The sequence below is a fragment of the Dama dama genome, chromosome 4 (assembly GCF_033118175.1).
Source record: "Dama dama isolate Ldn47 chromosome 4, ASM3311817v1, whole genome shotgun sequence".
NCBI lineage: Eukaryota > Metazoa > Chordata > Mammalia > Artiodactyla > Cervidae > Dama > Dama dama.
The window spans coordinates 44,112,158-44,128,166 of record NC_083684.1 but is presented as its reverse complement, the minus strand read 5'-3'; the positions used below and the strand labels follow the sequence as shown (position 1 = coordinate 44,128,166).

Below are 16,009 nucleotides of genomic sequence, written 5' to 3'. Positions count from 1 at the left end.
CACACACTGTACCCACCTGCTCAACGCTATGACCATGTCTTCGCTGACTTGTTTCACCAGCTTTCATTAGGTTGTTAAGGGAGTGGAAGAGACAGATGGTCACAGGCGTTCTGGATCCGGGGTCACTGCTGTTCAGAAATGGGCTCTGCAGTAGCTGCTCATTCAGGTCTGCAAGGGTATTGATGACCCTGCCCTGGAATTTCAGAAGACACATACACATCTCTGCACTGCTTATGACCGCTTTAAATCTGGCTTCTCCTTATAAGGAGTTCTGTGTTCTTCACACACTTCCAATGCATTTTTTAAGAAGCAATATTACAACTTGGCAGGGAAGGAACATATATTGTTACACATTACCTACAGGAGGATGTGTGTTTCTGGTTATTCTAAGGAACCAACACAACCCTTTTCACCGTGATAAGATCAAATACCTAATTAACAGAAGCTTAAAAAAAAAAAACAGAAAAAGAAATGCCAAGGAAAAGAGCAATGCTGGCAGAAATACCAAGGAGACTATCACTTTACATTTAGGGCCTCCAAAGCACTGAAGATAGACTTAAAAGGGAGATCAAGGAGAATGTCTAAATGAAACAGAAAACACCAATTTTCCTTTCTGTGGGTTGTTTGCAAGTAAAAAAAAAAAAAAAAGTCAACTAATAAGATGAAGCTGGCTGACAGATATTTAGTGAATATCCACTGCAGTTATAACAATTTTTGTTTTGAAATGTTATTTTCAAAGTTACATGTATTAAAGACCTCTACAAAATAAAAAATGCAACAAAATTAAAAAGACATGTTGCTAAAATATCAGCAACATATATAACAAAAGTTAATGTCAATATTAAAGCTCTCTTATTCTTAACAAATAAGAAAATAACCAAAAAATCCAAAGGGGAAAAATGAGTGAAGGACATACAGAAGCAATTCAGAGGACAAAAGAAAATGGCCAATAAATATATAAAATGATGTCTGACCTCTTTAGTGATAAATAAAATGCTTTTCTTTCTTTTCTAAGCCTTTGAAATTGGTAAAAGTGAGAGTGTGAGGACGTGGCTGGTGAGAATGTAAAATGGTGCCTTTTAGGAGGGCAATTTTGTCATTGATTAAAAATTTAAGAGTTCATCAATTCTGTTTCTCGCTCTCTATCCCAGAGGGATGTTTGCATAAGCACTCAAAGATGTAGGTACATGGATGTTCATGGATATGCTGTTTACAAGGGTAAACAAATGAAAAATATTCAAATGAGCATCAAGAATAGTGAGTTCATGTCTATAAGCTGCTATGACAAGATATCCATGGCAGAGTATTAAGTAAAAAAATTAAGAAGCAGAAAAATGTGTATATTAATAACTTAACCCCATTTTTGTTAACACAAAATAGCGAAGCTGTGTATGTACAGACAAAAGTCTGGAGGGTTACGCATAACAAATTACAGAGAGTAACATCTAGAGAATGAGATTGGCAAGAAGGACCAAGATGGTGAAGGTTTCTACTTCTTAATGTTTTTGTTCTGATTTTTGCATAATAAGCACATACTATTTATGTAATTAAAAAGTCTAAATAAACCAATCCAGATTGCACCTATGTGCTTACAGCAGAATATTTAAAATATAAGAAATGGAAAAAAGGAATTTAAAATTCTCACTAATCCTACTACCTTAATTTACTAACGTGTAAGAAGCAGAAAAGAGGCATGGCTAGTTAAGGGGAAGTAACACTGGCAAAGATGGCTGTCATAAATACAAATATCACAGCGTTTTTGATGCCTGCTTCAAGGATGTCCGTCTCTGTCTACCTCAAGGAGTGGATCTATTTTTGTCTCCCATTATTTCTCCTAACAGATGTATCAGAAAGGCAGTAACCTGATAAATAGACAAAAGAAAATAAACACTGCATATCTGAGAATGTCAACACAGATTATTTATAATCTTCCAGTTTGAAGGTATTTCAAATACCTGCTAATATTTGAATCTCCACAAAATACTTTTATAATGTTAAATTCTGCACAGGGCACAATCTCCAGATGATCTATTTTCTATTTTATTATTCTTTTTCTCTTTTTCATTCCCTCTTCATACCTTCCCCTGCCAAGTCGCCCTCTGCTTACCTGAGCTGACTCGGAAAATCCTGGGATAAAGGCTGCCAGTCCCTCGAGGATCTCGCAAGCTTTCTGCAGTTTGTTGTGAGTTCGCAAACCAAGAACTGCTTTGCTAAAGTTCCCTGTTATCTCATCTATGATCTATTGAAAAAAAAGAGTTTTCTCAAAATTATTTATATAAAATTACTGCACTTTAGTAGTTTGAGCCATTGTTTTAACAAGAGTTGACTTTTGATAATATTACAAACTCTACAAATCAGACTCTCCATAACAGCTACTATTGATACTTTCACAAGCTGTTCTGCAAATAGATAGAATTTATTTTCACCTCTTTATACAGTAGAGAAAATGGATAACCAGGTTATACAATGACAGATTCAAGGATAAATGAAGCTGGAAATAAGACTTATAAGAATAAGCTAAAGTCTCATGCCATGATTAAAAGTGAGGCTCACACCTCCTGTTGCTGCTGCGGCTGCTAAGTCACGTCAGTCGTGTCCGACTCTGTGTGACCCCACAGATGACAGCCCACTACCTCGAGTAATGCAAAAAAAACCCCAAAATGAACAAGTTGGACCTAATTAAACTTAAAAGCTCTTGCACAGCAAAGGAAACTAAACAAGGTGAAAAGACAACCCTCCAAATGGGAGAAAATAATAGCAAATGAAACAACTGACAAAGGATTGATTTCCAAAATATTCCAGCAGCTCATGCAACTCAATACCAGAAAAACAAACCCAGTCAAAAAGTGGGCAAAAGACCTAAACAGACATTTATCCAAAGATAACATACAATTGGCTAATAAACACAAGAGAAGATGCTCAACATCACTCATTATTAAAGAAATGTAAATCGAAACTACAACGAGATACCACCTCACACCGGTCAGAACGGCCATCACCAAAAAATCCGCAAACAAACGCTGGAGAGGCTATGAAGAAAAGGGAACCCTCTTGCGCTGTTGGTGGAAATGTAAACTGATATAGCCACTATGGAAGACAGTCTGGAGATTCCTTAAAAAAAACGAGAATAAAACTACCAAATGACCCAATAATCTCACCTGTGGACATATACCCTGAGAAAACCAGAACTTAAAAAGACACATGCACCCCAATATTCATCACAGCACTATTTACAACAGCAAGGACACGGAAACCACCGAGACGTTCGCCGACAGATGGATGGATAAAGCAGGCGGTGCCTATACACAATGGAACACTGTGCTTAGTCGCTCAATCGTGTCTGGCTCTTTGGGACCTCATGGACTGTAGCCCATCAGGCTCCTCTGTCCATAGAATTTTCCAGGCAAGAATACTGGAGTGGGTTGCCATTTCCTTCTCCAGGGGATCTTCCCTACCCAGGAATTGAACTGGGATCTCTGGCATTGCTGGCACATTCTTTACCAGCTGAGCTACCAGGGAAGTTACCACAGTGGAATATTACTCAGCCATAAAAAGGAATGGATTTGAATCAGTGCTAATGAGGTGGATGAACCTAGAGCCTATTATACAGAGTGAAGTAAGTCAGAAAGAGAAAAACAAACATCGTATATTAACACATGTATATGGAATCTAGAAAGATGGTACAGATGAACCTATTCACAGGGCAGGAGTAGAGAGCAGACTTGTGGACATGGGGAGGAGGGGAAGGAGAGGGTGGGACAAATGGAGAGAGCAGCATGGAAACATATACACTGCTGCTGCTACTGCTAAGTCACTTCAGTCGTGTCCGACTCTGTGCGACCCCATCCCTGGGATTCTCCAGGCAAGAACACTGGAGTGGTTGCCATTTCCTTCTCCAATGCAGAAAAGTGAAAAGTGAAAGTGAAGTCGCTCAGTCATGTCTGACTCTTCGTGACCCCATGGACTGCAGCCTACCAGGCTCCTCCGTCCATGGGATTTTCCAGGCAAGAGTACTGGAGTGGGGAGCCACTGCCTTCTCCAACATATACACTACCATATGTAAAAGAGATAGCCAGAGGGAATTTGTTGTAGGACCCAGGGAACTCAAACAGGGGCTCTGTGACAACATAGAGGGGTGGGATGGGATGGAAGGTGGGAGGGATGTTCAAAACAGAGGGGACACATGTATACGTATGGTTGATACACGTTGATGTAAGGCAGAAACCAACACAATATTGTAAAATAATTATCCTGTAGTTAAAAATAAGTTTTAAAAAGAAAGGGTCACATGGAAATAAAAACTAACTCTTCTAGGGACTTCTTGGTAATTCAGTGGTTAAGCCTCCATGCTCCCAATGCAGGGGCACAGAACGGATCCCTGGTCAAGGAACTAAGATGCACACTGCATGGTGCAGCCAAAACAAAACAAAACCAACCCAGTCTTTTCTATTCGGAAGTATATTTAATCTTTCAGGTTTCCCACCCTGTTTATTTCCCTCAATTCAAGAGTTCATGTTGGAGAAGGTAGTACCTGAAATACCACTTGGCAGGAGGTGGAGGCAGAAAACCTCTCTGAGAAAACAAACCCAGAGCACTGGACCTGCCCCAAGCCTTAAGAGGTCATTGCTTTCACACTGGAAGTCCAACCCTGAGAAAATCTCTCTTTACACCAATGACTTGGTCCAATTACCAGAGAATACTCCACTCACAGCTGAATTCAATCATATTCAATAAACCTTTATTAAATGCCTACTGTGTGCTGCCAGACTCAGGAGTTACAGTACTTCCAGTCAGCTGTGGTCCTACCCTCATAGACCACACGATTGAACAGGGGTCAGGAGGATCCCCTGGAGAAGGAAATGGCAACCCACTACAGTATTCTTGCCTGGAGAATTCCATGGACAGAGGAGCCTGGTGGGCTACAGTCCATGGGGTCACAGAGAGTCAGATATCACTGAGTGCCTAACACTTTCACTTTGTTATCTGCACTCCTACATACTTGGCTATTATATCTTTTTTCTTTATCTAAATTGCTAACTGAATGTTACTGATCTGTAAAAGTACAATTAGCTTTGGTATAGTAACCTGGTATTCAGCAACGCTACTAAATTCTCTTAATATTTACAGTCATTTATTTGTAGACTCCTGGAGAGTCTACACTTCAGATTTTCCTTTGTTTAACGAAAACAAGTCTAAAAAGAAAAAAGAAAACAAGTCTGTTGAAATGACTGTAGGTCGGTTTCTCCCCAGGGGAACACAATGCCAGCAGAGACAATAGTGAACATCTAGCTTCATGAATGCAGATTCAGAGTAAACAGGATTCCTCTTTAACAGGGAAATGTTCGCATGTAAGTAGAGCTTGTGTTTAAAAAAAAGATGGGTAGAAGCAGGATAATTTTCTTCGGTCAAATTTATCACGATGGCTTTGCTTTATCTTAAAGTTTGGGGCAAAGGGGGAAGAAAGATAAAAAAAGAGCTGAGACGGTGAGGAGGAGGAGCTGTCAGAAGGGTTTGCTGCTGCTGAAAAAGTGGGGCAGGTGAATAAGGCTTCCTCCTCGCTTGAGGCACTAAATAGAATGTCATTAAATAAGAAGACATTAAATCCTGAAGTGGGTATAAAACCCATTGTGGAATATTTCCATAGACTTGCTTAGCTCTGAATTGGGATACAGGCTTGTCTGTTAGGAGAGGAACCCTTTCCCCTTCTTCCCTTCCAGGTTCTTCAGCTGGGCTAATAATTAAGCCAACACAAAGCCAGTTAACAGGAGAGAAACAAATGTGATTACGTACGTACGGGAGTCCCAAAGATGGGAGTTTCACAGACAGGCCACTGAGGCTTAGATGCCATCCTGAGCCAAGGGGAAGGGGCCAGGGGTCTGGGACTTCGGAGTGGAGGAAGACACTCACAGAAAGATGGGAAGAGGAAAGGTCTGGTAAATGCATGCTTGTCATGCCATGCAGAGAAGTGTTTCTAATGTAAGAAAATTTATTGTGGTAACATTAATAGCTCTCTTCTGGTTTGAGTTCCTAATCTAATTTCTTTCAGGCAGTGAAGAGGGAGGTAAAAAGTTCTTCTTGAGTCTGTTGGGCCTTAACTGTCTTCAGCTTGAAATAATCCAGGTTGCCACAGTGGCACATTTTGGGGCAGCCTGCCTGAACCCCATCATTGTCAGGCGTTCCTACGTTCTGCTCAGGGGTGAAGGGTGAAGACAGCTCCTTCCTAGTAGCATATTCTTGAAACATCACCATATAGAGGCAAAGGGTTAAAAAGGGCTCTTTCAGGGTCACAAGGGTACCTGGCTGTGATTTCAATTTTCCACACTTACCTGGTCAGATGCATTCTGTAAGGATACTTGTGGATGACTGGTAAAGACACTTGGGTGTGAGTCCTCTTTGGGGCCTGAAGTTCTTTCTACCAGAGCTTTTCCAGCACGTGTTACAGATCCAGGCCTGGGCAGCTCTGGTGTCAGAGGGAGAGGCTGGCTGGTAGGTGCAGGCGTGACCGACACCCCCTGCGGTGTGACTTTAGGTGGCGCTGAAGGAAATGGGCTGAGGGGATGGCACAGAGTCTTGGACTAGAAGATGAAAATGTGCAAAGGAGAAGGCTGAATATGATTTTCCTAAATGATGAATAATTAAGGCAAGTGCTTTTAAAATTGCTCTAGAATCCCTACATCCTGTACGATATTAATAGGCATTTCTCTCAAAAAGATCCTGTGCACAGTCTTGAGAAAGTGGCATCTGTACTATCCTCTTTAAGAGTCACAGTTTATATTACTGTGCTTACTGTCACTCATTCACTAAATTATAATTAAGCATCTCCTGTGTCCTAAGTAATGTTCTGGGGAACCAAGGACACAGCAGTGAACAAAATGAGCCCAGTTCTTGCCTCATGGAGCCTCCATTTTCAGGGTGGTGACAGATACACACATTGTATCGTGTACTGAATCAAGTTAAAAAAAACATTAAAAAAAAAAAAGTAAGAAGATGAAGAGAAAGGGTGCTCGGCTGTTAGGAGAGGGTGTTTTTGCTGACGGTTGAATGAAGCGGGGAGAGAAAGCTCTGCCAACATACTGGAGGAGGACAGCTGAGGGGTGCAAAGGCCCTGAGGCTACAGCTTGCTGGCTTTGAGGCACAAGGAGGCTATATGAGCAGAAGTGGGAACCGGGGTGACCAGGAAGATCCTGGGGGTGGGGGTGAGGACAGCACTGACGTCAGGCAACTGACAACAGTGTGATTTTACTCAGTCTGAGAGCGGAAGACGCTTGGGGCTTCGAGGGGCAGTGGCGTGATCCGATTCTGCTCTGACGGACTCCTTGGACTGCTGGGTTGGGAACGGGCAGGAAGGGGCCAAGAGTAGAAGCAGGAGGTGGCGGATACACAGCTTAGATGGGAGATGACAGTGGCGTGGTCTGGGGTGCGGTCGCGGGGCTGATGGTGAGGCCTGGGCACCTGAAAGGCTCAGAGAAGTCCTACAGGTATAAACCTTTGCTTGTTTTCCTTCTTTTAAGCAATGTTGGTTGTTATTTTACAGAACATCACTTGGGAGATGCTGCTTTAAAGGGTATTTATTTCATCCCTATTTTCCTTCTTTCATGCTGCTAGAAAACACATATTTTGCAGTTAATACTAGATCAAATAAATGTGTATTTATATTTAGACAATATAAATATGCAGGACACAGAGGCAAGGCTGAGAAATTTCTTGAAGGTAAACTCTTTCGGCAGGGAGCAGGAGGGCTTTGCTGCATAGCTTGTGGGATCCCAGTTCCCCAACCAGGGTTCAAATCTGAGCTCCCTGTAGAAGCATGGAGCCCTAACTACTGGACTGCCAGAGCAGTCCCTTGAAGGTGAAATTTTATAGATTATGCAGAGTTCCTAACATTGTATTCCTTTCACTCAAATTTCTTTCTTTTTTCCTTAAAAAAATTTTTTTAATGTTATTGCATGGCACATATTTTGGTAAGATGCCACAAGTCCTTTCTGGGATGAAGCAGGGAATAAATCAACAACCAACCAACAAATAATTATACCAACATCAAAGCCAAAGAGGCTTTAAAATTTTCTTTAATAAAGCATCCACCAGACCTGATTCTTTGCTGCACTTAAGTACCTTCCTTTCCTTCTTAGAAAACTATATCCAGAGCCCTCTATGAGACAGAGCAGAGTTCTGGCAGAACCCACCAAGAACGACAAAGAGAGCCATATTTCAAGATATGCACCGTGGTGAAGTACTTACACTATTAGCCTGAGCAGGCTGGTGACATGTGTTTGAAAGATGAGTGTCTCCTATAGGAAAAAGAGAGTTGATTACGTTCAAGGGAAAGGCTTAAGATAGAAATATTTCTATTTTACTTGAGGATTATTTGTTTCTGAAAACAATGCAAATTGTTTTATGTAGGAAGCCAAAGTGCTCATTTCCCACTGTTGCTACATCTGTAGATAAGCCAGATTCCTGGAGCAGAAGCATCACATTACTAATGTCTCATCCCTTCGCTTACTCTTCCAAGACCCAGATCCTCTTGTTTGAAAATATTAAATTAGATCAATCATAAAGTTGCCAGAATATAAATATTACTGCAGAAATATCTGCCTCATAATTTTACCAAAAAAGAGCTCTTATTCAATAAATAAGAGCATATTTCTGACTAAAGGAAATGATCATTTACAGCATTTTACCAGACCACCATTATTGTTTTTATTCTCTTTCCACATTTTTCCAGTAAGAAAACTGTGATTTGAAGGCAATATCCAGATATTACCATGCTTATTTGCTTATGAACTTAAGTTGATTTCTTTCAAAGCATGAGTGGCTAGACCCATGCAAACTGACCTGACTACAGCAAGTCTATTTGCCCTCTTTTCTTTTCTTAGAGCATTCCCTTTGTTGTTCATAAGGCATGTACGTTTAGCAGGAAATCACTGCAGCTACTACTGCTGGGGCAGGACACAGTTCTGAGATGCTCTTCAGATCAGCTGCCCTGTTTTTCTATCAAGATGAACAGAAGGAAGAAAGACTGAAGAAACTGAATTTGAGTCAAAGACCTGGGGTCCAGAGTTGGTTTGCCTTTTACTGCGACTTATGAGGAAGCCTTGAACAAATGGCTTAACCTCTTAGTTTTCTCACCTGGAGAATGGATTTAACAATATCCAATGATGTGACAGTTAAAGCAGTATACGCAGAGTTGAGAAAAACATCACCTCAGATTAGGGCCATTAGGCTGACAGCTTGCTGGGAACAGGAAACTGACCCAGAACATCAACTGTCCATCTGAGAAGGGGTTATGACCACACAATAAAGCCAACAGGCTGCTAAACTTAAGAGTGATCCAATTTCCTAGTCTTAGACAAATGTCTTTTGACAGATCTTGCCTTAAGGGGAAAAAAAAAAAACAAAGACTAAAAGGGAGCCTATGAATAGCACCTTAGAACCGGGAAACTGACTCCAAAGGACTCAGAGGAAATGACAGCTCTAAAAATCAACAGCAAAATCCAGAAAAATATTTCAGGAAGCTGTTTAACATCCTTGATTGAAACAAAGTTAATTTTTGGGGGCCATGCCACCAAACAGAAAGTCTTAAAGATAAACCAATTGAAAGTAATATGCATAAGAATGAGATTGAAAGAGAAACAAATGATATTAGAGGACTTCAAGAACACCAGAAATGCTACAGAAAAATTAAGATCCACATTGGAGGTAACACAGAGCAGAACTAAGGTGGAAAAGGTAAATCAGTGGTACACAGGATAAGTGTGAGGAGTTCTTTAGAATGCAACAGAAAGAGTGACAAATAGGAAACCATCTTTCCACTTAGAAGAATGACAGGAAAGATATGGAGGGTAGAAACCAGCAGGAGAGCACACAGTAACTGGTATTTCTCAGGGACTACACCAAAGCAAATGAAAGAGAGGGATAAATGGGTAGAACAGAATAAAATTTTCTTGAACTGAGAAAGATGTATATATGCAACATCACATTCTAGGCAAAAATCAGTGAAAATCAATCTGAATGCATGCTAAGAAAATTTCTGTAGTGCAAGGATTAAAAAATTCTACAAGCAATCTGATGGGAGGAAAAAAAGGCTACCAGGAAAAAAGAGGGGTGGGTGGGAAGCTAGCCGTAGCCTTAGTCTTTTCCACTATAGCATTAAATGCCAAAAAACAAGAGAATGATGTCCACAGAGTTTTGAGGGGAAGCCTAGGAGGAAAGAATTGTATCACATTCACTGCAGAGTGTGCTGGCTATTCAGTCTTCCCTTTCTTTAACAGGAACATGGTAGCCCAGCTAAGGACTACATTTCCCAGTCCTCCCTGCTCTATGGTGCAGACATGTGATCAGGTTCTGGCCAATGGGATATGAGAAGAAGTAACAGGTGCAGTTTCCAGGCTATGCCCTTAAGAGAAAAAAAAAAAAAAAAGATCTGCCTCCTGTCTCCTGCCCCTCAACTTTCTCTTCTCTCCTTCCTACCTGCTAGAAACGTGAACATAGAGTTCAGGAAGAAAAAATAGCTTTTATAGACATGAGATGGATGCTACAAGTTGATGGCAGAACAAGGAAGTGCTTGGGTCCTGTAAACCAATGATCTATCCTGTCAGTCTTAAAGTTATTTCTCAGACTGTTATGTAAAAAAGAAATGAACGTCTGTTTTACTTAAGCTATCATTTTGGCCTCTGTTATAGCAATTGATCTTATGTTTTAACTGTACACCCTGCTAACATATGGCTCATTTCTGTTAAAGTAACAAGATCAGACCCAAGATGGAGTCACTTACGCTAATCCCCACATTAGCAAATGGCTCTCCCATGGAAGGAAGGCCATGGTCAACTAGGCAGCACCTGCCTGCCCAGCACAAGCTATATAACAGAGATTCAAGACTTCCCTTTGCTCCACATAGGGAAGCAACCCTGTTTTAACCAATCAGCAAATGCCCAGTATAACCCCCTTGCTCCTGCTCATTTCTGTCTATAAAAATCTCTCCCCTTGATCTAGCCTACTAGATCAATACATTGTCTTGGGAAAATCTTCCTTTAACATTGGGAAAGATATACCCATCTGAATGCAGAGTTCCAAAGAATAGCAGGGATAGATATGAAAGGCTTCCTAAGTGAACAATGCAGAGAAATAGAGAAAACAATAGAAGGAGAAGGACTAGAGATGTCTTCAAGAAAATTAGAGATACCAAGGGAACATTTCATGCAAAGATGGGCACAATAAAGGACAGAAACAGTATGGACCTAACAGAAGCAGATGATATTAAGAAGAGGTGGCAAGAATATACAGAAGAACTATATAGAAAAAAGATCTTAATAACCCAGATAACCATGATGCTGCGATCACTCACCTAGAGCCAGATATCCTGGAGTGCGAAGTCAAGTGGGCCTTAGAAACATCACTACGAACAAAGCTAGTGGAGATGAGGGAATTCCAGCTGAGCTATTTCAAATCCTAAATGATGATGCTGTGAAAGTGCTGCACTCAGTATGCCAGCAAAATTGGAAAACTCAGCAGTGGCCACAGGACTGGAAAGGTCAGTTTTCATTCCAATCCCAAAGAAAGGTAATGCCAAAGATGTTCAAACTACCACACAACTGCACTCATTTCACATGTTAGCCAAGTAATGCTCAAAATTTTCCAAGTTAGGCTTCAACAGTACATGAACTGAGAACTCCCAGATATTCAAGCTGAGTTTAGAAAAGGCAAAGGACCAGAGACCAAATTGACAACATCCACTGGATTATAGAAAAAGAGAATTCCAGAAAAACATCTACTTCTGCTTCATTGACTATGCTAAAGCTTTTGACTGTGTGGATCACAACAAACTGTGGAAAATTCTTAAAGAGATGGGAATATCATACCACCTTACCAGTTTCCTGATATATCTGTATGCAGGTCCAGAAGCAACAGTTAGAACCAGACATGAAATAACGGACTGGTTCAAAATTGGGAAAGGAGTACACCAAGGCTGTATATTGTCACCCTGCTTATTTAACTTACATGCAGAGTACATGATACTAAATGCCGGACTGGATGAAGCACAAGCTGGAATCAAGATTGCCAGGAGAAATATCAATAACCTCAGATATGCAGATGACACCACCCTGAAGGCAGAAAGTGAAGAGGAACTAAAGAGCCTCTTGATGAAGGTGAAAGAAGAGAGTGAAAAATGTGGCTTAAAACTCAACATTCAAAAACCTAAGAGCATGGCATCTGGTCCCATCACATCATGGCAAATAGATGGGAAAACAATGGAAACAGTGACAAACTATTTTTTGGGCTCCAAAATCAGTGCAGATGGTGACTGCAGCCATGAAATTAAAAGACGCTTGCTTCTTGGAAGAAAAGCTATGACAAACCTAGAAAACATACTAAAAAGCAGAGACATTACTTTGTCGACAAAGGTCTGTGTAGTCAAAGCTTCAGTAGTCATGTATGGATGTGAGAGTTGGACCATAAAGAAGGCTGAGTGTCAAAGAATTGATGCTTTTGGACTGTGGTTCTGGAAAAGACTCTTGAGATTCTCCTGGACTGCAAGGAGATCAAACCAGTCAATCCTAAAGGAAATCACCCTGAATATTCATTGGAAAGACTGATGCTGAAACTGAAGCTCCAATACTTTGGCCACCTGATGCAAAGAACTGACTCATTAGAAAACTCCCTGACACAGAAAGACTGAAGGCAGGAGGAGAAGGGGACGACAGAGGACAAGATGGTTGGATGGCATCACTGACTCGATGGACATGAGTTTGAGTAAGCTCCAGGAGATGGTGAAGGATGGGGAAGCCTCCTGGCATGCTGCAGTCCATGGGGTCACAAACAATTGGACACGACCAAGCAACAGAACAACAACATCGGGAAGGGACAAGAAAAGCCCCTTTTGATTATTCACAAGTTTCTAGGTACCTCCACCAATAGCTCTTTATTTTTTTTATTTTTATTTCATTTATTTATACTAGTTGGAGGCTAATTACTTTACAATACACCAATAGCTCTTTCATGAAAAAATAACTGGAATAGAAATGAGATGAAATTAATAACTAGAAGTGTGAAGTCATGGTACCAAGTCGTTGGTGGCAAATACAAAACCAGTTAAAACAGAAATAAGTTCTAAAGGATTGTTGGATATCTGGCTGTGATAAAAGCATGAAAAAACTATTTTTAAGAAAAGTTCTTGTCAATTACAAACTGGCAAACTGCCATCTGCCTCTACCAGGGTTAAATCACGTGCTGCTGCTGCTGCTGATTTTCAGCACCCACTGAAAGGAGTTCAGGGTGGAGAGCAGAAATGAGGCACTGCGCTCTGGGAAAAACTGGCAGATCTTCAGACAGCTAGATATTTTTGGAAGCTGATTTTATGAGCCCAATTCTTATATCTCCTATTAAAAAAAACACGAAAATCTTTCCTGGTGATGACTACTCTTGTTGCTAGCAGAAACCTTCTGCAAAAAAAAAAAAAAATATATATATATATATATATATATATATATATATACTTGATTGCATGTACTTCCCCTTCACCAAAATCACATATACTGACCTTGCCCCCTACCTCTTTGATGCAGTTTCTTAGAACTATCTGAGATGCTGTCTCCTGGGCTATAGTCCTCATTTTGCCCCCAAGAAAAACTAAACTCACAACTTTCAAGTTGTTCTTCTTTTAAAGTTGACATTGTATAATATATTTAATATAACTAGAATAAAATCCAGTTATACTAACAAGATCTAGGGAGTGAGGGTATGGGTAGGGGGAAATTAACCTGTACTATGTTCCTTTAACCAGATGAGAGTTCAAAGAGACTGTTTCATTCCTGAGTCTGACAATTAAAAACACATAAGTATAAGAATGTTGACACAACTTCTTGAAGATAAGGAATTGAAAGACTGTTGAAAAACAAAATTTCAATAAAGGCAAAAGTGAAAGGAAGCATTAGAGCAAGACAGCACAGAGCAAGGCAAGGAATGACGTCTGTTACAGAAAGCTGGGGCTTCCCTGGCGGCTCAGTGGTAAAGAATCCACCTGCCAATGCAGGAGACACCAGTTCGATCCCTACTTTGGGATCGAGGACCCGGGGTATGCCTCGAGGCAGCTAGGCCCCTGCACCACGACTACTGAAGCCGCGAACCCTAGAGCCTGCGCTCCTTAACAAGAGAAGCCACCGCAGTGAGAAGCCTAGGCACCACAACTAGAGAGTAGCCCCCGCTCTCTGCAGCTGGAGAAAAGCCTGTGCAGCAACGAAGACCAGCATAGCCAAAAATAATGGGGAGAAAAGGAGAAGATGATAAAACTGCACTATAAAAATACTCTCAGAGAAATCAGATGCATTTACATGAAACTCAGTAAAGTGACACAAAATTTTTTAAAGGCCCACACATCGAAAAAACACCAATCTCCTCTTTTCTCAATGAGGAGATTTTTTTAAAAGTTATTTTTGAGCAAATTTGATGATATAAACTTGAAGGGTATATGTGAAACATCAAATGTACACTTAATTAATAATTTAGTTTTACAAAGGAATAGTTAAAATCACTTTATACAAAGTAGTACATAAATTTAGAGGCTTTGCTCCTCTGAAACTCGTATTTCAAGACATAGCTTTATCCCAACTTCTCAAATGCATCTTCAGCCTCACTGCTTTAATTATACCCAGAAGAAATTTCAGAAATAAGTTTTCCAAAATATCTCATCTTTACTTCCATCTAATTAGATCACTACATTGTCCCCGAACTCACAAGTACCCATTTACAAAGCATTCAGAAAAGTTGATTTTTACCTTTGTTCTTTAGAAATATATTCTCTCTAGATGAGAAAATGTCTCTACAAGAATATTCTCCTCCTTGTTTTTTAAAGAACACTTTCTAAATTGCTTTTTTAAAGGAACCTTAAGGGGCTAGTTGACAAGGACACCTAAGCGTTGAAGCTGTGAGCTCCTACTCCTAAGAATATTACGCGATCCACTTTAAATTTCTCTCTCTTTTTACCCGCTCTGTCAGGTTATCTCTGTAATCAGCCACACTGATACTGACTGAGGTCACTGAATGAAATAGTATTTTTCAAAAATAAAAAATTGAGTATACTGTGCTTTGAAAGACTTTACAAGGATTTTAAGAAGACTTTTTTGATGGAAAACATTGTCGAGGGGAAAAAAACACTTATCTTTTATTTGGGCATATTTGAAAAGAAGATGGCCAAAGGAATACCAAGAAAACAGATTTATATAAAATGAAAAAAAATAAATAAAATGAAAGCAAAGTCTGCAATCCTAAGATCAGACAAAATAGAATGTAAAGGATGTTTACTGAGTACCTTGCTCTGATGACATATTTCAGCATTAATTCAGTCCTGTGCATCCATTAAGGCAGCAACTGATGTCACTACACATTACCTGAGGTCACTTTGCTTCTCGGTCTTATGACTTCTCTTTTTGTCCTCTTGGGCTTCCCACGTGAATGAGAATTGTTTCCATTTCTTTCATAATTGGCATCTTGATCTGAAAAGGCATCTATTTGGAGGCCAATGCAGAAGTTAACGTTTTGGATAAAACTCTAGCTGGAAGTCTACAAAATAATCACTACATGCAAGTACGTGATAGTCAAGAAAAGACAAAGATAACTATCCTGCTGTTTTTCCAAAGAACAACAATGTTGAAATTCTGCAGTAAGTCTTTTGCTCTGGAACACAGTCACATCTCAACAGACGTGAATTTGAGCAAACTCAGGGTGATGGTGAAGTACAGAGGAGCCTGGCATACTGCAGTTCAAGGGGTCGCGAGGAGTTGGACATGACTTAGCAACTGAAGAACAACAGTCACATCCCCTTATACTATTCAACAGTTCAAAATGCACCAACTTGATCGACAGTGAGAAGAGGGAATTAAGTTCATTTTTAAGAAGTTGCGTTCTAAGCATAGGATTTTCCCTTGTATTCAATAATTCTCATTGTTAGAGACAGAAGTTCAGAAGGTAGGCAACAGCATTCTTAAACATGCCTCCCTTTGTATATTTGCTATTTCTA

The 16,009-nt window shown here is 40.2% G+C and overlaps 1 protein-coding gene across 1 annotated transcript in view; it reads right to left on the bottom strand.

Annotated features, from left to right (window-relative positions):
* Positions 1-16,009, bottom strand: part of PKD1L3 (polycystin 1 like 3, transient receptor potential channel interacting) — a 77,656-nt gene that overhangs the window by 58,620 nt on the left and 3,027 nt on the right. Inside the window, exons 3-7 of the mRNA XM_061140528.1 lie at positions 15,381-15,485; positions 8,239-8,288; positions 6,327-6,575; positions 2,108-2,239; positions 17-193 (exon numbers count right to left, since the gene is read on the bottom strand). Of these exons, the coding sequence (XP_060996511.1) occupies positions 17-193; positions 2,108-2,239; positions 6,327-6,575; positions 8,239-8,288; positions 15,381-15,485 (713 nt within the window). The remainder of the gene's footprint in view (positions 1-16; positions 194-2,107; positions 2,240-6,326; positions 6,576-8,238; positions 8,289-15,380; positions 15,486-16,009) is intronic.